General features: G+C 44.5%; 3 protein-coding genes across 3 annotated transcripts in view; 1 reads left to right on the top strand and 2 right to left on the bottom strand.

Annotated features, from left to right (window-relative positions):
• The window catches only part of apool (apolipoprotein O-like), a 353,684-nt gene extending 350,993 nt beyond the window's left edge, over positions 1–2,691 (top strand). The window contains exon 15 of the transcript XR_011917823.1: positions 2,682–2,691. The gene's annotated coding sequence lies outside the window, so the exon portion shown is untranslated. The remainder of the gene's footprint in view (positions 1–2,681) is intronic.
• On the bottom strand, positions 396–3,238 carry LOC140318331 (ankyrin repeat and SOCS box protein 12-like). The gene is made up of 3 exons (XM_072396107.1): positions 2,895–3,238; positions 865–1,393; positions 396–781 (listed from the first exon to the last, which is right to left on the bottom strand). The coding sequence occupies exons 1-3, from the start codon at positions 3,177–3,179 to the stop codon at positions 636–638; spliced, it is 960 nt and encodes a 319-aa protein (XP_072252208.1). The 5' UTR covers positions 3,180–3,238; the 3' UTR covers positions 396–635.
• A 3,231-nt stretch (positions 3,239–6,469) lies between these two features.
• zc4h2 (zinc finger, C4H2 domain containing) lies at positions 6,470–14,280 on the bottom strand. Its single transcript, XM_072396088.1, has 5 exons — positions 14,081–14,280; positions 13,252–13,423; positions 12,514–12,686; positions 8,624–8,786; positions 6,470–7,174 (listed from the first exon to the last, which is right to left on the bottom strand). Exons 1-5 carry the CDS (start codon positions 14,131–14,133, stop codon positions 7,061–7,063), a joined length of 675 nt encoding a protein of 224 aa, XP_072252189.1. The 5' UTR covers positions 14,134–14,280; the 3' UTR covers positions 6,470–7,060.
• Positions 14,281–14,919: the final 639 nt, after the last annotated feature.

Genomic DNA, 14,919 nt, shown 5'->3' with positions numbered 1-14,919 from the left:
GCTTTCCTGTCGTGTTACGTCATATCCTGCTCGTAGAGGCCAATCCCAACAGCTGACACATGAACTCCAGGACACATCGCGGAGGAAAGATTAAAAAGCGCTTCTGACCATAAATCATCGCTCGCACTGACGTTGCTGTGCGTGATAAGCCATCAGGGTTACGCACAGATGTCTCCCACTTGGCACGCTGAAGTGGAGGCTGCTCACTCCGCATTCTGATGTGTTGAAGTTCAAAGATGCGAGACTTTTCTTTGTTTCAGGCTAGATCTAAAGCGTCCTGTGTGATGCGTAGTCTCTCTGTGCACGCGTGTTTCTTCATTTGAGTCTAAATGGAAAGGAAATACATTAGACCTAGATGGTGCAGAGTCACCTGTTTAAAAGGGGGGCTCCAAGTGGGGATGAGAACGATGTGCAGTGTTACTCTGGTCTCTGGTGGTCGGCCATGGTGTTGCACTCCTCCACTGACGGGGCAGATTTTCCAACAAAGTCGTGTCCTTTGTTGAGACAGAGCCAACAGTGTGAACACGCGAATCGGTCGCTTGTCTTGTCCTCCTTGTAGGACGAAAGGTAGAAATCAGTAATCCGGGCAGGAGTGCGACACGCTGGCCCCGGATCAGCCGACCCAAACTTCAGCATCACACGAGTTCAGAGGTGTCATGATTTAAGTAATTCTTCAAGATCAGAGGAATGTCCAGGCTGCCAATAGCTGGCTCCTTGTGAGAAAATGGTGTGTTCCTTCGAATTACCAGCCGAGTCTGCGACATCAGTGTTTTAGGGCAAACTGGTGGGAAAACAGAAGGGGTAGATAGAGGTAAAGCATTGGCAGCGTTTCACTACAGCGGATACTGAATCTGCAAGTCTCACCTCTCTCTTTAAGCAGCAGAACCAGAGCTTCATTCTGCTTGGTGGTTTTGTCAATGATGAGCGTAGGTAAGTACACGTCCGCCCCAAAGTCTATGAGAAGCTGAATGTACTCCACCCCGCAGCCGTAGCGAAGACACACCTCCAGAACTGTCTTCGGCTGTTTAATCCGTGCCAGCATCTTCTCGTCGGTGCAGTTGTAGTTGGGGTTGGCCCCGTGAAGAAGGAGCAGCTTAAAGCAGTCCAGGTGTCCGTAGACGGCGGAGATGTAGAGCGGTCCTCTACAGGCTGTGGCGTTCGAGGCCCACTCGGGAACTTTGGCTTTGACGTCCACCTCCGCTCCAAACCGCAGCAGCTCTCGGAGCACGTCTACGTCGCCCTCTCGGGCGGCAGTCAGCACCGGGGAGCAGTTGTTGTACTGGCTGCCATTGGGGTCAGCTCCAGCCTTCAGCAGGGCAACCACACAGTCCAGATGTTTCCCACTGACAGCTGTGAACAGAGGCGTCTGGGCCTTCACGTCCAAGCTGTCTATCTGGATTAAAAAATTAAAAGTGCAACATGTTTAAAAGGTAGGAACCACTGTCCAATCTCGTTGGGTTTGGTGAGTAAAGAGCAGGCGTTGAAAAACGAGCACTCCACCCACAGAGCACCACCCTCTCACAGCATAATCAGTCTCCAAACGGGTGGATACCTAATTTCATACTGATTCAGATCACTTTCTTCAGTTCCGTTCAACATGTGTTTGTTTATCCTAAACGAGGCGTTTTTCTGTGAGGGCTCAAACAGGAAAATGCTATTTAACCTCAAACTTTCAAACAATACAACAACATAAGAACCACGACAATTAAACTGAAAAATAAAACATAACAGCAGTTAATCCAACATTGCACAACCTTGTCGAAAACACACTCGTGTGTCTGAAAATGCAACATTTAAAAAAGGAACGCACAAACACCAGCTTCAGCTGGGGGTTCATCCCGAGTCCAAGCTGACACCGTCCGCTCGGCACAGAATTCATGTACACAGGCACTACGCGTCAGATGAAGCGCTCTGCGGCCTAAGTGGACATTTATTATCGTTTCTGAGGCTTCCACGGCGCTGTAATGTGGATTTAATGGGAAGGTAATGTGTTATTAATCACAGCGGAGCTGACAATTGCTCTACTGGTTGCCAGCGAGGGGAGCTCCACTCCAAACAGCCCCCGGCAAAAGAAAATCTGGAATCACCACCAATGCAGGATGCTCATTTAGCTGTTTCACCTTTGTAGGGAGAAGAAAACTGTTGATGTGACAAAGAAAACTGTTTTTATCAGCTAAACATTCTGGGTGCCAGAAAAGCAAACTGAAACCAATAAGCCTAAAACACAGGAGTCAATGACTGGACGAAAGAAGAAAACGGAATTCATAGACAAACTTATAGTGGAAACTGAATTTTTTTTATTTTTTTTTCACGATTGAAGTCTGTGGCAAGAAGAATTCAAACGGTCCTAAAAAAAAGCCACGAGAGGAGTCACAAAGTACTAATTCTGACCTTTAGTGGTTCGTGATTCTCTCACATTTGACCTCACTTGACCTGGGAAAAAAAAATATCCAACAGTTCGATGTTTTAATTCACACCGCAAAGCCAAAATGTGTCGTTGTTTATTCCAAGTAAGATCATCCTCCAAGAGTGCTGATTCCATTCTATTTTATTTTTTAAACCCAGGGATTTGTTAAAGGCTTCTCATTCACTGAATGGCGGCACTGGTTCAGTGTGGCTGTTTTATGTTGAGGAGTATGTTGAAAGACCTGCGGTGCGCACATCTTTATCACAGTGGTTAGTTTAAAAAAGACATTACTGATAACAGAGGGGCGATTTCTTTTGGGGGGGGGGGCACGAAAAAGCTCATAAACGCTATAAGGTTCATGGAACTTAACCATCACACCTAATCATTCCAAGCGAACCTTTCACATCTAATTTGTTACTTGTCTTTCTTGGTAAATGAATAAGAACTAAGTGAACGTGTCTTTGAAATGAAACGAGCTCTGTCTCACCTCCGCGCCGTGCTCCAACAACAGCTCCACGCACCTCAAGTGTCCCAGAGCAGCGGCGGTGCGCAGGGGGGTTACGGGGACCCCCCAGCCGCTCCGAGCATTGATGCACCTCCTGTAACTCTCCTGAGAAAGGAGCTCGGAAAGCAGGCTCACGTTGTCGCCGCTCACCGCGTTGTTCAAGGCCTGACACTGTTCGCTGTCCTCGTCCTCCTCCTTTGGCTGCAGCAGGGAGAAGATCTTTGAAATGTCCATCAAACTCATGTCGACGGCTTGGCCCAGAGCCATAACGGAGACCGCAAGTCAAAACGCCTCCATCCGCAACAGCAGAGTTCACCGTGGACGTGCTCAGGACTGGTTTTGGTGTTGAAAGTAAAGCTTCACGCCGTGACCACACAACACTGTCACAGTAAGACAAAGTTGAGGTGAATGTAACGAGACGCCCACCCCACCCTGTGTTTGAAACTCCAAAGAGATCAGAGGTGAAGGCGCACGTTCAGAGCTCTATGATAATGTCACCTGAAGGAAGGAAAGCGTAAAGGTCCTCCAAGGAACATCTAATGCCTCTATCAGTTGCGAGGACTTCAGCATGCAATGTGTGTGCATGTTGACTGACAATGGGGACCCAGCGCCCCTATCTGGGGTGGGGGGTGTGGGGGGGCTAATTTTAGGCCACATAGGGGCCAGACTGAACTTCCATTCTTGGCGAGTCGCGGCTCGGGTTTATAATTAGAACGGTGATAGAGCCGTGAAACTCGCTGTGTGATTGGCGAGTGCGACTTGATCTGTCCCTGCGTCCCGTGTTGTGCGTGGCACTTTAAAGTCAGCAGCGGCATTTCACGTTTTTTCCCCAACTTTGAAACTCACGCAAAAATAATTTGTGCGTAAAATGGCCATTTGCTGCTTTCCACTGTCACCCTCATCCCCCGGTTCACACCGAGGCAGCCGGTGTGGTCAGCGTCAGCTGTGAGGCTGTCCGAGGCTTTAGTGGAGAATCCAGTCAGCTGTTCGTCGACCAAAAAACACACCCATGTCTCCTTACTGTCCCCGTGTTTCGACAGGGAGCCGCATTCCTTCAGCAGATGGTAAATTATCGGGTTCCTGGCGTTGCGCAAAACACAGACTGAGGTTTTACGCATTTCTTTGACCGTACAGAAACAGAGGAAACATGAATGAGAACGTTGGAGTTTCTCCTAATACAAACTCTCTGAGCCACTTCACAGAAGCGGTGACAAAATTAGAGCAAACAGCCGCTGCATCTGAAATACAATAGGCCTTTTCACAACAGTCGACCACAGACACTCCTGCTTATGTCCCGCTCTTCTCAATGTGTCTTTGGCGAATATTTAGTAAATTACCAGACGAGCGATATTTGCCACTATTGTGTTTTCAAAGACAATGACGATTTGATAAAAATGGATTGCCATTCCTCTGTTTATTTGTACGGATATATAGTACCAAAAGAAAAGCACTTTATTTGAGTTAACTGCAGACTCAAACCTGCAGGTGTGAATGTTTCCATTTAAGGTTGCTCACAGTCATCCTCTTCCAGTCCGACCGCCAGATGGCGGTAGAGGCGTGCTGATGGCAGGAAGTGCAATCGAGCACTTGAAGCAGTGGGAGTGGAGATGCACAGTCAAGGGAATAATCATTCTCTTAATTACTCAGGTTACCGGTGTAAAATTAGACATTCCTAAAGTACAGGTCTGGTTATAGGGTGTCAGCCTTTTTCCTCTAAATGCTGACCCATCGTTTAATTTACCGCCACAGTCATCACCAAACTAAACGTGGGCCTCTACAGTTGGGGGAGTCCCTCCAACCAGGGCCGGATGAGACTCATTTTCAACCCTGGAGTTTCATGCCTTAGATCGACCCACTTTAGATCACAACCTATTATTAAAATCATGTAATTATAACCTTACATTTGATATGTAAACCACATTTTGAGTTAACCAATTAAGAGATTTTCTGTGGCAAAATATGCAGGTTTATTTCATATTACTTTCATCCTATTCCCTTTCAGTTGGGGACTTTGTGTATTTACTATCTTACTTTTAATGAGAAAGAATATAACGGCTTACTACTGTCGTTTGGGCATAGAAAGTGGTTATATTGGAACTAATGCTCGCTTGTTCACACACTCAACAGCTTACCTCTTCCTCTCATACTGACAGAGGCAGTTCCCTCATCGCTACTGGCTCCTGGCTCTGCTTCTGACGCAAAATCACATTTTAAAAATGCTCATAACTCTCAGCACAAATCTCCCCTTTTTACAAAGCCTTCTGATCAATTCAGGTTAGTTTCATTAATGTAGTGCTGAATCATCAAGCATTTCCGGGCACTTTTTTTCCTATTGAGCAGGTCAACATCATACTATTTATGATGTTAATTCTAATAATCTTCACTTAGTGAGTAATCCTACCTGCCCACTTTGGATTTGTGGGCTCATGGCTGGTGCTTGGGGCTGTATCTTCTGACTCTGAGGGGCTACAAGACAAAGTTTCCCAGTTATGTGGCGTCGCATCATACTATTATTTAAATCATGTAACGTTATATGCCACAATGCCACACAAGAATTAACTAACTTGAACGGTGGTTTGCAGGCACAGTCAACATATTGCCATACCCGTTTCATCGTCCTCATTTGACGTTACAAACCGCGAACTCGTTTTAGTGAAAAAATTTCCAATTTTTGCATATTTAGCAGCGTCTGCTTCCAGAGCTTTCCTTTTTTTTTAGTTCTAGCCTTCTCCGCGTCATCCTCGCTTTTTCTACTTTACATCTTTTAATCATCACTGACCGAGTGCACTGACGTGTTACGCCAGGGTGCGTCTGTACCAAAAAAGGAAGAAGCTGCCAGTGGAGGCGGAGGCGGCCCAGAGACAGCGGTAGCAGCACGCAATGAACCCACTGCCATGACTGAACACCGGCCCACCGACCCAGGGTGCGCGAGCAGGGCCAGACTCAGCTGGCCTTCACAGCTTTTTATCAGGCGGAAGAAGACACAACTGCAGTTCCAAACACTTAAAGGGCAGACTAAACACTAACCCCAGGAAGTGACTCTAATGGCGGATCGGTTTGATGGCAACATTAATGTTTGTTTTCACTGATTGAACAGATCGATGGCCTGACTCTTTGCAGAGGATTGGACACTTTTGAAGGAGTTGGTGCAAAATCTCCCGAAGACTCCATATGTCCCTCACTGGATTTGGGAGGAACTTCTTTGGCGAAGATATGCGGGTCACAGCAACCTGGGGTTGCCTTAGCAACCGCTAAGGAACGTGGAGTTGCCCTGGCAACAGATGAAATGAGGGGTTACCCTGACAAAAACGATAGTGGAACTCATTTAACAAATCCTGGCTGTCCTTTTTGAGACAGACAGCAGCAGGCGTGGCAGTATATCACAGTATTAATAGAGTGAAAGGTACAATGATGCGGTATTTATTTATTTATTTATTTTCAAACCCAGACTAAGCCCACCCATTTGCCCTGCTCATATTTATGAGCACACCACTAAATTACAAAGAAAAGTGTGTAGTGCTCACCCTGAGTCCAAAGAAGAAGACATGCTAACAAGGTTAGTACAAAACAGCCATTTATTTCCTTATTGCTGTGTCAAAGTTAAACACGCAGCACTGTTCAAAGCTAATGAGTCTGGCCTTCTTTTTCTCCAGTTTTGGTGGCCACTTGAACACTGTAAACATAAAAACATTGTAGTTGGAGTTACCTTAGCGATTAAAAGCACTTTGTTTCATATCGGCACAAATCATACACAACAGCCATGGCAGCGGGCATGCACTGCAAAAAATGTTCACGAAGATATCTAAGGCAGTTAACAACAGCAACGAGGGCGACATTATCCAGGCTTTTTTTTGCATTATTGCATACACACTGTTAAGGGGCTAGTAAACTACAATGGAAGTCATACAATAACATATAAACACATCCAAAACACCGATAATCACAAATCAAATGACATCACCAGCCTAAATCAACTGTTAACAGATTTTAAACAATTACTAAGACAATTTATTAAAGTGGAGACTTAAGTGGAAATTGTCCTGAAACACAAACTCGTCACGTAGAGAGACAAACGTGGCCGATCATAGATCAGCGTACTGGACCGGGTGCTTTTTCCACCCCACTGAAGCTGAAGGTGCGAGTAGGTTCTACTCGTCTGGCTTCCTCTTGGGCTTCTTTGGGTTGCGGGAGCGGCTCTTGGCTTTGCATAACGGACAGATAGGAGCATTGCGATGGATCTGCTGGTGGCAGGACAGGCAGGCCTGGAGAGAACAGAAGCAGTTCAGAGAAACAACTTTACATTCTCGTTGTGTTGTAGAGACTCGAGCGAGCGTTTAATTCAATCTGACCTGGTTTATAAATTGACCTCAGAGGTAACTCCAGGAATCTCTGGATGTCCCTGTTTAAGTGGTTTTTTTTATTTGGCAGATTATTAAACGACTGCCTCAGACTAACATCTACTACTCAGTCTTTGAGAGTATCCTAACAGCTGTCCTTACAAAACAGGGACAGCCACATTTTGCTCAGTCTGATTCCTCTGAACAGCTGATCGTATGTCAGATTAGCCCACTTCAACTGAGCGTTTGTAACTCGGTCTGACCCGGTCAGATTTCCATCTCAGGATGTCAAAAGCACCAGTGGGGTGATTCCCATGTGACACGTGATAAATCCAGCTGCCGCCAGATGAAAGGAAACCAGCGTGTGTGTGGGAGGGGCTCATGTGTGTTTGGCGCTGTGCTTCCACTTTGCTACCTGCAGCTTTCACGGTGGCGAGAAAGAGAACGCCGCCACAGTTTGTTGCGCACAGAGCAGAATGGAAATACCTCGGACAGCGAGACAAGCCTGCAAACAGAACAAAGCCTATCTGATAAAACTCGTTACTGTTGTAGTGTTCACTTGAAGGACGGCATTCCAGCGGATCGGCATCGTCAGAACGAGATAATCCGTGCATGTGCATGACAAATCTAGTCAGCAGACAAGTTTGTGTGATGCCCGAAAGAAAGCTGCTGGAGACTCGTCTTCTGCACTAAAAGCACTAAAAGGAAGTGAGCCATCATTCATTACAGCTGTGCTTTACTCGCAGCAACGAGTCAGTTTGCTGTGAAAATGTCTTACAAACTCAAGTTTAAATGACAAACTCCAGAGTGCTAGTAGTCGGGTTACTGTCATGCATTTGTAAGCCTACAATTATCCAATTGATAATACAATAAATGTCCTCAGCCGGCAACACGCCCACGTGTGGGAAAAACAAGTTAAACACTTCACATCACACAAGCTACATTTTTATTGAGCAGGAAAAAACATAAGGACATTAAACTGCGAGTCTGGCACACGATGCTGATGAAGCTCAGGCTGAGGATTACCGGCTGGCACGCTACAATAGAGCCCTCAAGTAGAGTGAACACAAATGACTTCGTTGGCAGAGGCCTTCACTCCACTGAGCTCATGATCCAGTTTCGTATTTTGTGGAAGTCGATTTGAAAATGAATGAGAAAAGGTCGATGATTGTTAGTTGCTTTCAAATTTCAAGTGAAGCGGTGTGTCACTGATGTTTATGCTCTCACTGTGTCACCCTCCTTCCTTCATTATCACGGGAGATATTAGGAGCGCAGCCTAATTAATTGTTCCACGTGTGGAAATGAAAGTGGCTTTTTGTGTTACTGCCACTGATCAGCTCTGCTGCAGCTGTTTCAGGTCAGCAGGGGACATACCTTCATAGGTGGGGGCTGCTGTCTGAAGGTGGCAGTCTGGCGAGCGTCTTGCTTTCTGGACACCTGAAGCTGCTGTGCTGCGGCTGCGGCCGCCGCAAGGGATTCTGGGATGGCGGGCTCGTGCGGCTCCTTCTGCCACTCTGCTTTCTGCTTCTCAAAGTAACTGTTCAAAGAAAGAGGGAAAGATTTTTCCTTAAAGGTCAGGAAGCACGTAACAGCTGGCGTTACCCCATCTATGGTGTGTATCGGGAGATGAGACGCTGGGTTAGCGTTCTCTTTTTATGCTCAACTTTGAGCAACAGCTCAAAGTTATTGCGAGATTGTTTGTCTGAATGTGTGTGTGTGCGTGGGCGGGAGAGGGCTGGGAAAGAAATGTGGCCTTGGACTTTATGCCTGACTGGCTCATTTTCAAAAATAAAAGTGATATCGTGTTTCATTAGGCTCTCTGGTTTCTCTCAGAATAGATCTACGATGGAGCAGAACTTTGAACGTCCGCAGAGCAGATTTAGCCTTGTTGCATCTCCTGTGAGCGTGGGCCTTATTAACAGGCACAACCCAACGATACACATTACATGCATCTCTTACAAATGGATTCGGGGCCATTCTTGTGCTCGTTCACGTTGATATTCCAGCTAAATTTTCCCCATTCATTTCATTTCTGTGCTGTTATATTACTCTCAAACAGTATCTTCAATTGTACCCGATGCACCTTTGAGGTGTGATTACATTTTTTCCATCACATCCCGTAATACAATTACACAGGACGCTATTATTCTCCAAGTACAACTACTCAAGATGCACATGTAAATGATGGTTTTAACATCTCCCTTCGCATGAATAAGTCTATTCCTCCCACCCTGATGAGTCCTGTCTTTTCAGAGAAAAAGCAGCAGAATATAAGCTGCAGCTTTTTAAGTGTCTCGTACACTCAGGAAACGTGGAGGAGCAAGAGCAAGACAGAAAAGGGGGGGAGGGAAGGGAGACAACTACCACCTGTGCAGCAGTGCACTCATTACCCAAGTTTCCACACAATACGCAGCCAAACTGAGCAGCCGGCCGGCCAACAATGCCGTCAGCATGCGAAGCAGCACTCGCACGGCAGCTGAAGCAGTTCATTTTTTAAAGGAAAAATTCTTTCTTTTCTTTAGTCCCCCACCCACCCCTCCACTTTCGTGCAGAGCAAAAATATGGATGATGAAAATTGAAAACAACCAATTCTTTATCTCAGGACACTGTAGTGTCTTTTGTCCTAAACTGAGGTAGGCCTCGCTTCTTCATTCTATAACCATCAGCTGTGATTTTGCACCAGCCAATTGTACAATCATCCACTGTTACCGGATGTCAGCCGGCAGTTTGTGCTGCTGGAAGTCTACGAGTCAGACCCCTCTGACGTACCTCCAATTTTGTGGATAACAGTATTTTTGAAGCCCTAAATGAGTTAATTCGTCACCGGGATTTTTGTCGATTTCTGAAGCCGCAGAGTCAGAACAAGCGAGCAGACCAGATAATACAGAGAACACCACCCAACACCTAAAGTATGTAAGTCTTTCCTAATAACAGCAAGGCATGAAAATTAATCTACTGTTCCACCAAATGGTGCCATGCAGCTGACAAAAACAAACAAAAAATAACGGAGATCGGGTGTCGAGATGTACTCAGTGATCCTGATACCGATCGGTCAAAAAAGCCATTGATAGAGAGCATCCATCAATATCGTCCCTCTCTCATCCCCATCCTCCCTCTTTCATATCTGCACCTCTGCTGCAGGCCAAACGCAGGTCAATGTATCCTCCAGAAACAGGGCGTTTAAAGAGCACATTTTCACAGAAACACTAAGAATGAGTGCGAAGGTCACACTGCTCACATTACGCTTAAAAAAAAATTAAAAATCTATGAGTGAGTGTTAAATCTTTGGAGTTCAGGAGATCAATGACTGCCACAAGCTCATGTCCCACATATCTGATCCATGACAAGTTAGGAAATAAACTGCCTCGCAACCACACAGCATCAAATTTTGATTTGACCCCCTGTCACACGTGGACTTTAGCTCCAGCTTTTCTTCCTATAAGGACACACGTCACCTTGTTGTCAGCTCATAAAACATGACACTGTGCTGCTGATAGGGCAGGGAACCGCCGCTTGCCCTTGACATTTGAGCAGTGTGAAGTGAACTTGTGATCCTGCTCGTCTCTATCAGGAAGAAGTTCCAGGTCACAATGACCTGCAGCAGGCCGTCATCTCAGCTTCGTCTCAAAACCATGGGTCGCTCCACCGAGACCGGCTTTCCCTGCTTTAACCGCTGCCATCCTTCATCTTACAGACGTTTTCATTCTCTTTCTTTTAACAATGTAGTGAACAGATTGCTGTCAGTCTTCTGTCGTCTTCAAAGCTTTCAAAGCCGTTTGTGCAATACGCTTGTAAAACAAAATGTAAGCAACACGCTTTCAAACACACTCATCTGGTAATCATGCTCCATTGCTCCGTGTAGTATGAGAACATGTTAATGGAAGAGGCTTTGATTCTGTAACGGTCAGCAGTTGTCACAGTCATAAATTACAACTTGTTGAGTAATGAAGGCACTGAGTTGAGGCCTGCAGCTCCTGCTGCTGCTTGGCTGCAGTACGGTCAATGGAAAAAAGATCACTCTATATTATCTTTCAAACTGCAACACAGGAAACACGGGGGCGGTTGCCTTTGACTGGGAGACATTTGTAACGTACATGCTGTGTGACACAAAACTCCATTCGTACCAACTTTGCAGGCTCTACATGTACTAATAGTATTAATATTATGTTTTAGATTTTTAGACAAGAAAAATCAGAGAAAACCTAAGATGAACTTTTGTTTTGGCCTTGGTGCAGACAGTTGCAGATCCACCGACTCTGTCCTCACCTGTGTCCCGCACTGCCTCTCAGTCGGACTTTATCTGAGGTGGTGGTCCCACAACAGACTCTGTCGCACAGCTGCTGGCCTGTTTTCTCGGCTTCTTTTAGTTGTGTGACATGCTTTGACATGTTTTGAAGTTGCACTTTTTCACTCTCTGCAGAAGTTCCCGTATGTTAGCATGACGTTAGTAGTGAGTTCGAAGCATGGCTAAATGCTAAAATGCTAAAATGCTTTCACAGGTGTGCAAAAAGGACCACATTAAGCAGATTACATACTTCTTTTGTTTTTTTTAAAAATCACTCTTTGATGGAATGGTTTTGAATAAAATAGATGCAGAAATACGTATGTATGTCCTCTATTTCAGAACTTCAGATCACTCCATAACACTGTGTTCCTCATAAATAGGAGACTTATGAGGAGGTCATGACCAAGTGAGAATATAATCTGAAACAGTTCATTAGAGGACTCTGGACCCAGTTCAGAATGTTATGAACGGCGATCCATGAACTCGTTTCGCTTTTAATCTGTGTGAACTGAACATTGAACTAGTTCTTGTGAAGTGTGAACTTACACAATAGTGATTAGCTCACTGGAGCTGTCCTGAAAACTATGGTGCGCTACAACATTTTGGTGAGACTTGTGTTGAACTAAGATGACATGGTCTTACCAGAGAATTACCATGGTAACGATCATAACTTTAAAGTGTCATGGTATTCGGATCAGTCGTAATGCACTGAAATGTCATCCATCGCTACAACACTGAAAAAAAACCTACTGTAAACTGCCTGCGAACTTCTTTTAAAATCCCTATGCTAACAGAGTTCAAATAATACTAATTTATGATATCCTTTGGGTATAAATTAGATGCTAATAATAATCATCTTTCATATGTAGTGAGCAGGACTTTCTATGTTTTCCATATGGTGTCAGTAACTGTCTGTAAAGACTTCTGTTTAAGGAGATATAAAGACTAAATGGTATGCACTTTGTGAGTGTATACTGACTCCAGAGAGAGCTTCTCCTCCTCTTCGTTCAAGTTAGGCAGTCGGTGTAGTCCTAAAGTCATCCTGAGGGCATCCACATGCTCCTTCAATGGTTTGTACTCATCATGCAGACGGCGAGTGGTTTCTAACAGTTTATTCAGGTCATTCTCCGACTGCTTGATGGTGCTCTCCATCTGAAAGGACAGACATTCACGTGTAATATGCTCGGTACAAAGTATTCATGCTTGCACCTAGACATACCAGCTTTTACAGAATAATACAGGCACATATTGATTTTATCCATGTCATTCGTGAATAATGTTGGGAAGTTTTTCTGAGATCACAAGTGAGGTGCTATTTTAGTAAAACTTGATTCATAAAGCATGTTTATCTCAGAGGCTGCTTTCCAGACAAACGACAACCAGTTTGGTCCGTGTAACAAGTTCTGATTGTGAACCTCAGAACAAATCGCTCAGTTGTATTCCAGCACATTTTGACTACAGCACAAAATCTACACTAAAGTCAGGCAGGCTGTTTGCTTTCATTGCGAAAGTATTCATGGCAGGAAAGTTGTGGTTCCTGATGAGATCCAATTGGCACTTAGACATTTTAGCCAAAAGTAGTTTGGTTAAGAGCCTGCAAGAACCTTCTGTCTAGGTTCCATCTCAATTTCATCAAAATACATTCACTTTGTTACCAAAGATAACAATACCGGCTCTCTATTGGCCCAAATGATCTATGAGACAAGCACCCGCTCACCACATTGATATCTGCATGGATGAGGCGCAGCTCCTCAACATGGGCCATTTTCTCTTGTAAAAGCAGATCCATTTCTTGTTTGTACTCTTTCAGATGCTTCTCTTCAGACTCCAGAGCCTCAAACTCCATTTTCAGACGTGACTTGATCTTTTGCATCTGGATCGTCTTATTGCTGCAGGACAGGGGACAGACCATAAGCCCCAGCTGTCAGGTTTTCTCACTCCATCCCCTCCCACCAAAACAAAAAAAGCCAAAAAGACAGGACGATTTTCCCCAAAACAATAAATAAACACCAACACATTCACTATTCCAACTATGCAGAAGTGCTATTAATAAGTGTAAATTAGGCAACATTAATTAATTCTATTTATTTATTAATCAATTACCATTATTAGGTAAACGTGTACCTTCAAGAAATACTTATGATTAAACCAACACCATCCTCCAAGTCAGGCTATCAAGTTAATGACAACCTCCTAAGCTAAGTAGCTAGCTTACACATAGAAACAATTAGCAGCGCACATCTGTCATTTGTAGGTTCACATCTGGAATGTTGATGCCTGATCCAAATATGCACTTAGGCGATAACTTGTGTGTAGCTATAATATATTTTACCTGCCAGTCGACCCTATCAGAGACAGGCCTACGTACAGCTAGAGCAGTAAATAGCCTTTTAATACACGGTAGAACGGCTAATATTAGCAAGGTCAGTAACAAAAGGAAGCCAAGGGGCTTCTTCCTGGACGGCTAACGTTAGCTAAGTCAACGTTTCTCGCTACTTCCGAAACATCTGGAAAAACATTCGCTCGAGTCCACATCCAAGCTTTACCGTATTTCCAAGATATTCTCCAATTTGCACATTATTTCTTGTTCGTCCGCCATGATTTAGCAGTTCCTTGTCGTTTAGCTGGCCAGCTCGGTTACCCCACAAGGCCACGGTGGTCTCCCTTGTTGATATGGGGGGGAGAAAAAAAAAGAAAAGAAAACAATGGCCAGCATGAACGCGCATCAAAGCACGCGCCCGCAAAGAGAAACCTTGGCAACGTTAGCAGAAAGGAAGCACGAGCCCTTTGCTTTTTTTCTTTTTTTTTCTTTCTTTTTAAATACAAAGTATCAGCTTCTTCTAAAATCTCCTGTGTGACCATCAGGCTCTTTTCACACAGCCAGTAAGAAGAAGCAGGAGAAATCTAGAAAATGGAGGATTAATAAAGAGATCCACAATAACGACAACAAACTACCAACTACTGGTAGCTACCGAAAGTCATAGGATGGCCATTATCAGTGTATAAAATAATTTAACACTATATAATAACGCTGGGTGGTTATTACTGACATATGGCTAAACTCCTTTAGGTAGGTTTAATTTAATCTGTTCGTTCAGAATTTTGGGCTAAAGGTGAGATTAGCTTGAGTTATTTGTGGCTTTGATATTATCATCACAGGCCCCTTAAGGTGAATGTATTTGCTGCAGTAGTTCACATGTTATTAATATGGCTGTGCTTCAGATTTCCAGCGGCGCATTGTATACATGGTGATGATAGGACACATGGCATCGGAGCAGAGTTAATGTGTCAGAGTTCAAATTGTTATCCAAAGCAAGAAAGTGTCTTTCACACTTTGCGGAAATGAAATCGGCTATATCCAAAGCATGATCAGACAGTCCAAAAG

This window comes from Leuresthes tenuis, unplaced genomic scaffold (genome assembly GCF_036924035.1).
Source record: "Leuresthes tenuis unplaced genomic scaffold, fLeuTen1.0.hap1 SCAF_11, whole genome shotgun sequence".
NCBI classification, from domain to species: Eukaryota; Metazoa; Chordata; class Actinopteri; order Atheriniformes; family Atherinopsidae; genus Leuresthes; species Leuresthes tenuis.
The sequence above is the reverse complement of the archived record's forward strand: the minus strand, read 5'-3'. Positions and strand labels throughout refer to the sequence as shown.

Bases quoted from the DNA above. Each gene is read 5' to 3' on its own strand.
- zc4h2 (XM_072396088.1), bottom strand. From the start codon at position 14,133: ATGGCGGACGAACAAGAAATAATGTGCAAATTGGAGAATATCTTGGAA. The intron at 12,687-13,251 runs GTGAGCGGGTGC...CTGTCCTTTCAG, and splicing joins TCCATGCAGATATCAATGTG to ATGGAGAGCACCATCAAGCA. The intron at 7,175-8,623 runs GTATGTCCCCTG...TGTTCTCTCCAG, and splicing joins AGCAGCCCCCACCTATGAAG to GCCTGCCTGTCCTGCCACCA.
- LOC140318331 (XM_072396107.1), bottom strand. From the start codon at position 3,179: ATGGCTCTGGGCCAAGCCGTCGACATGAGTTTGATGGACATTTCAAAG. The intron at 1,394-2,894 runs GTGAGACAGAGC...TTTTTAATCCAG, and splicing joins TGTTGGAGCACGGCGCGGAG to ATAGACAGCTTGGACGTGAA. The intron at 782-864 runs GTGAGACTTGCA...TTTTCCCACCAG, and splicing joins TCTGCTGCTTAAAGAGAGAG to TTTGCCCTAAAACACTGATG.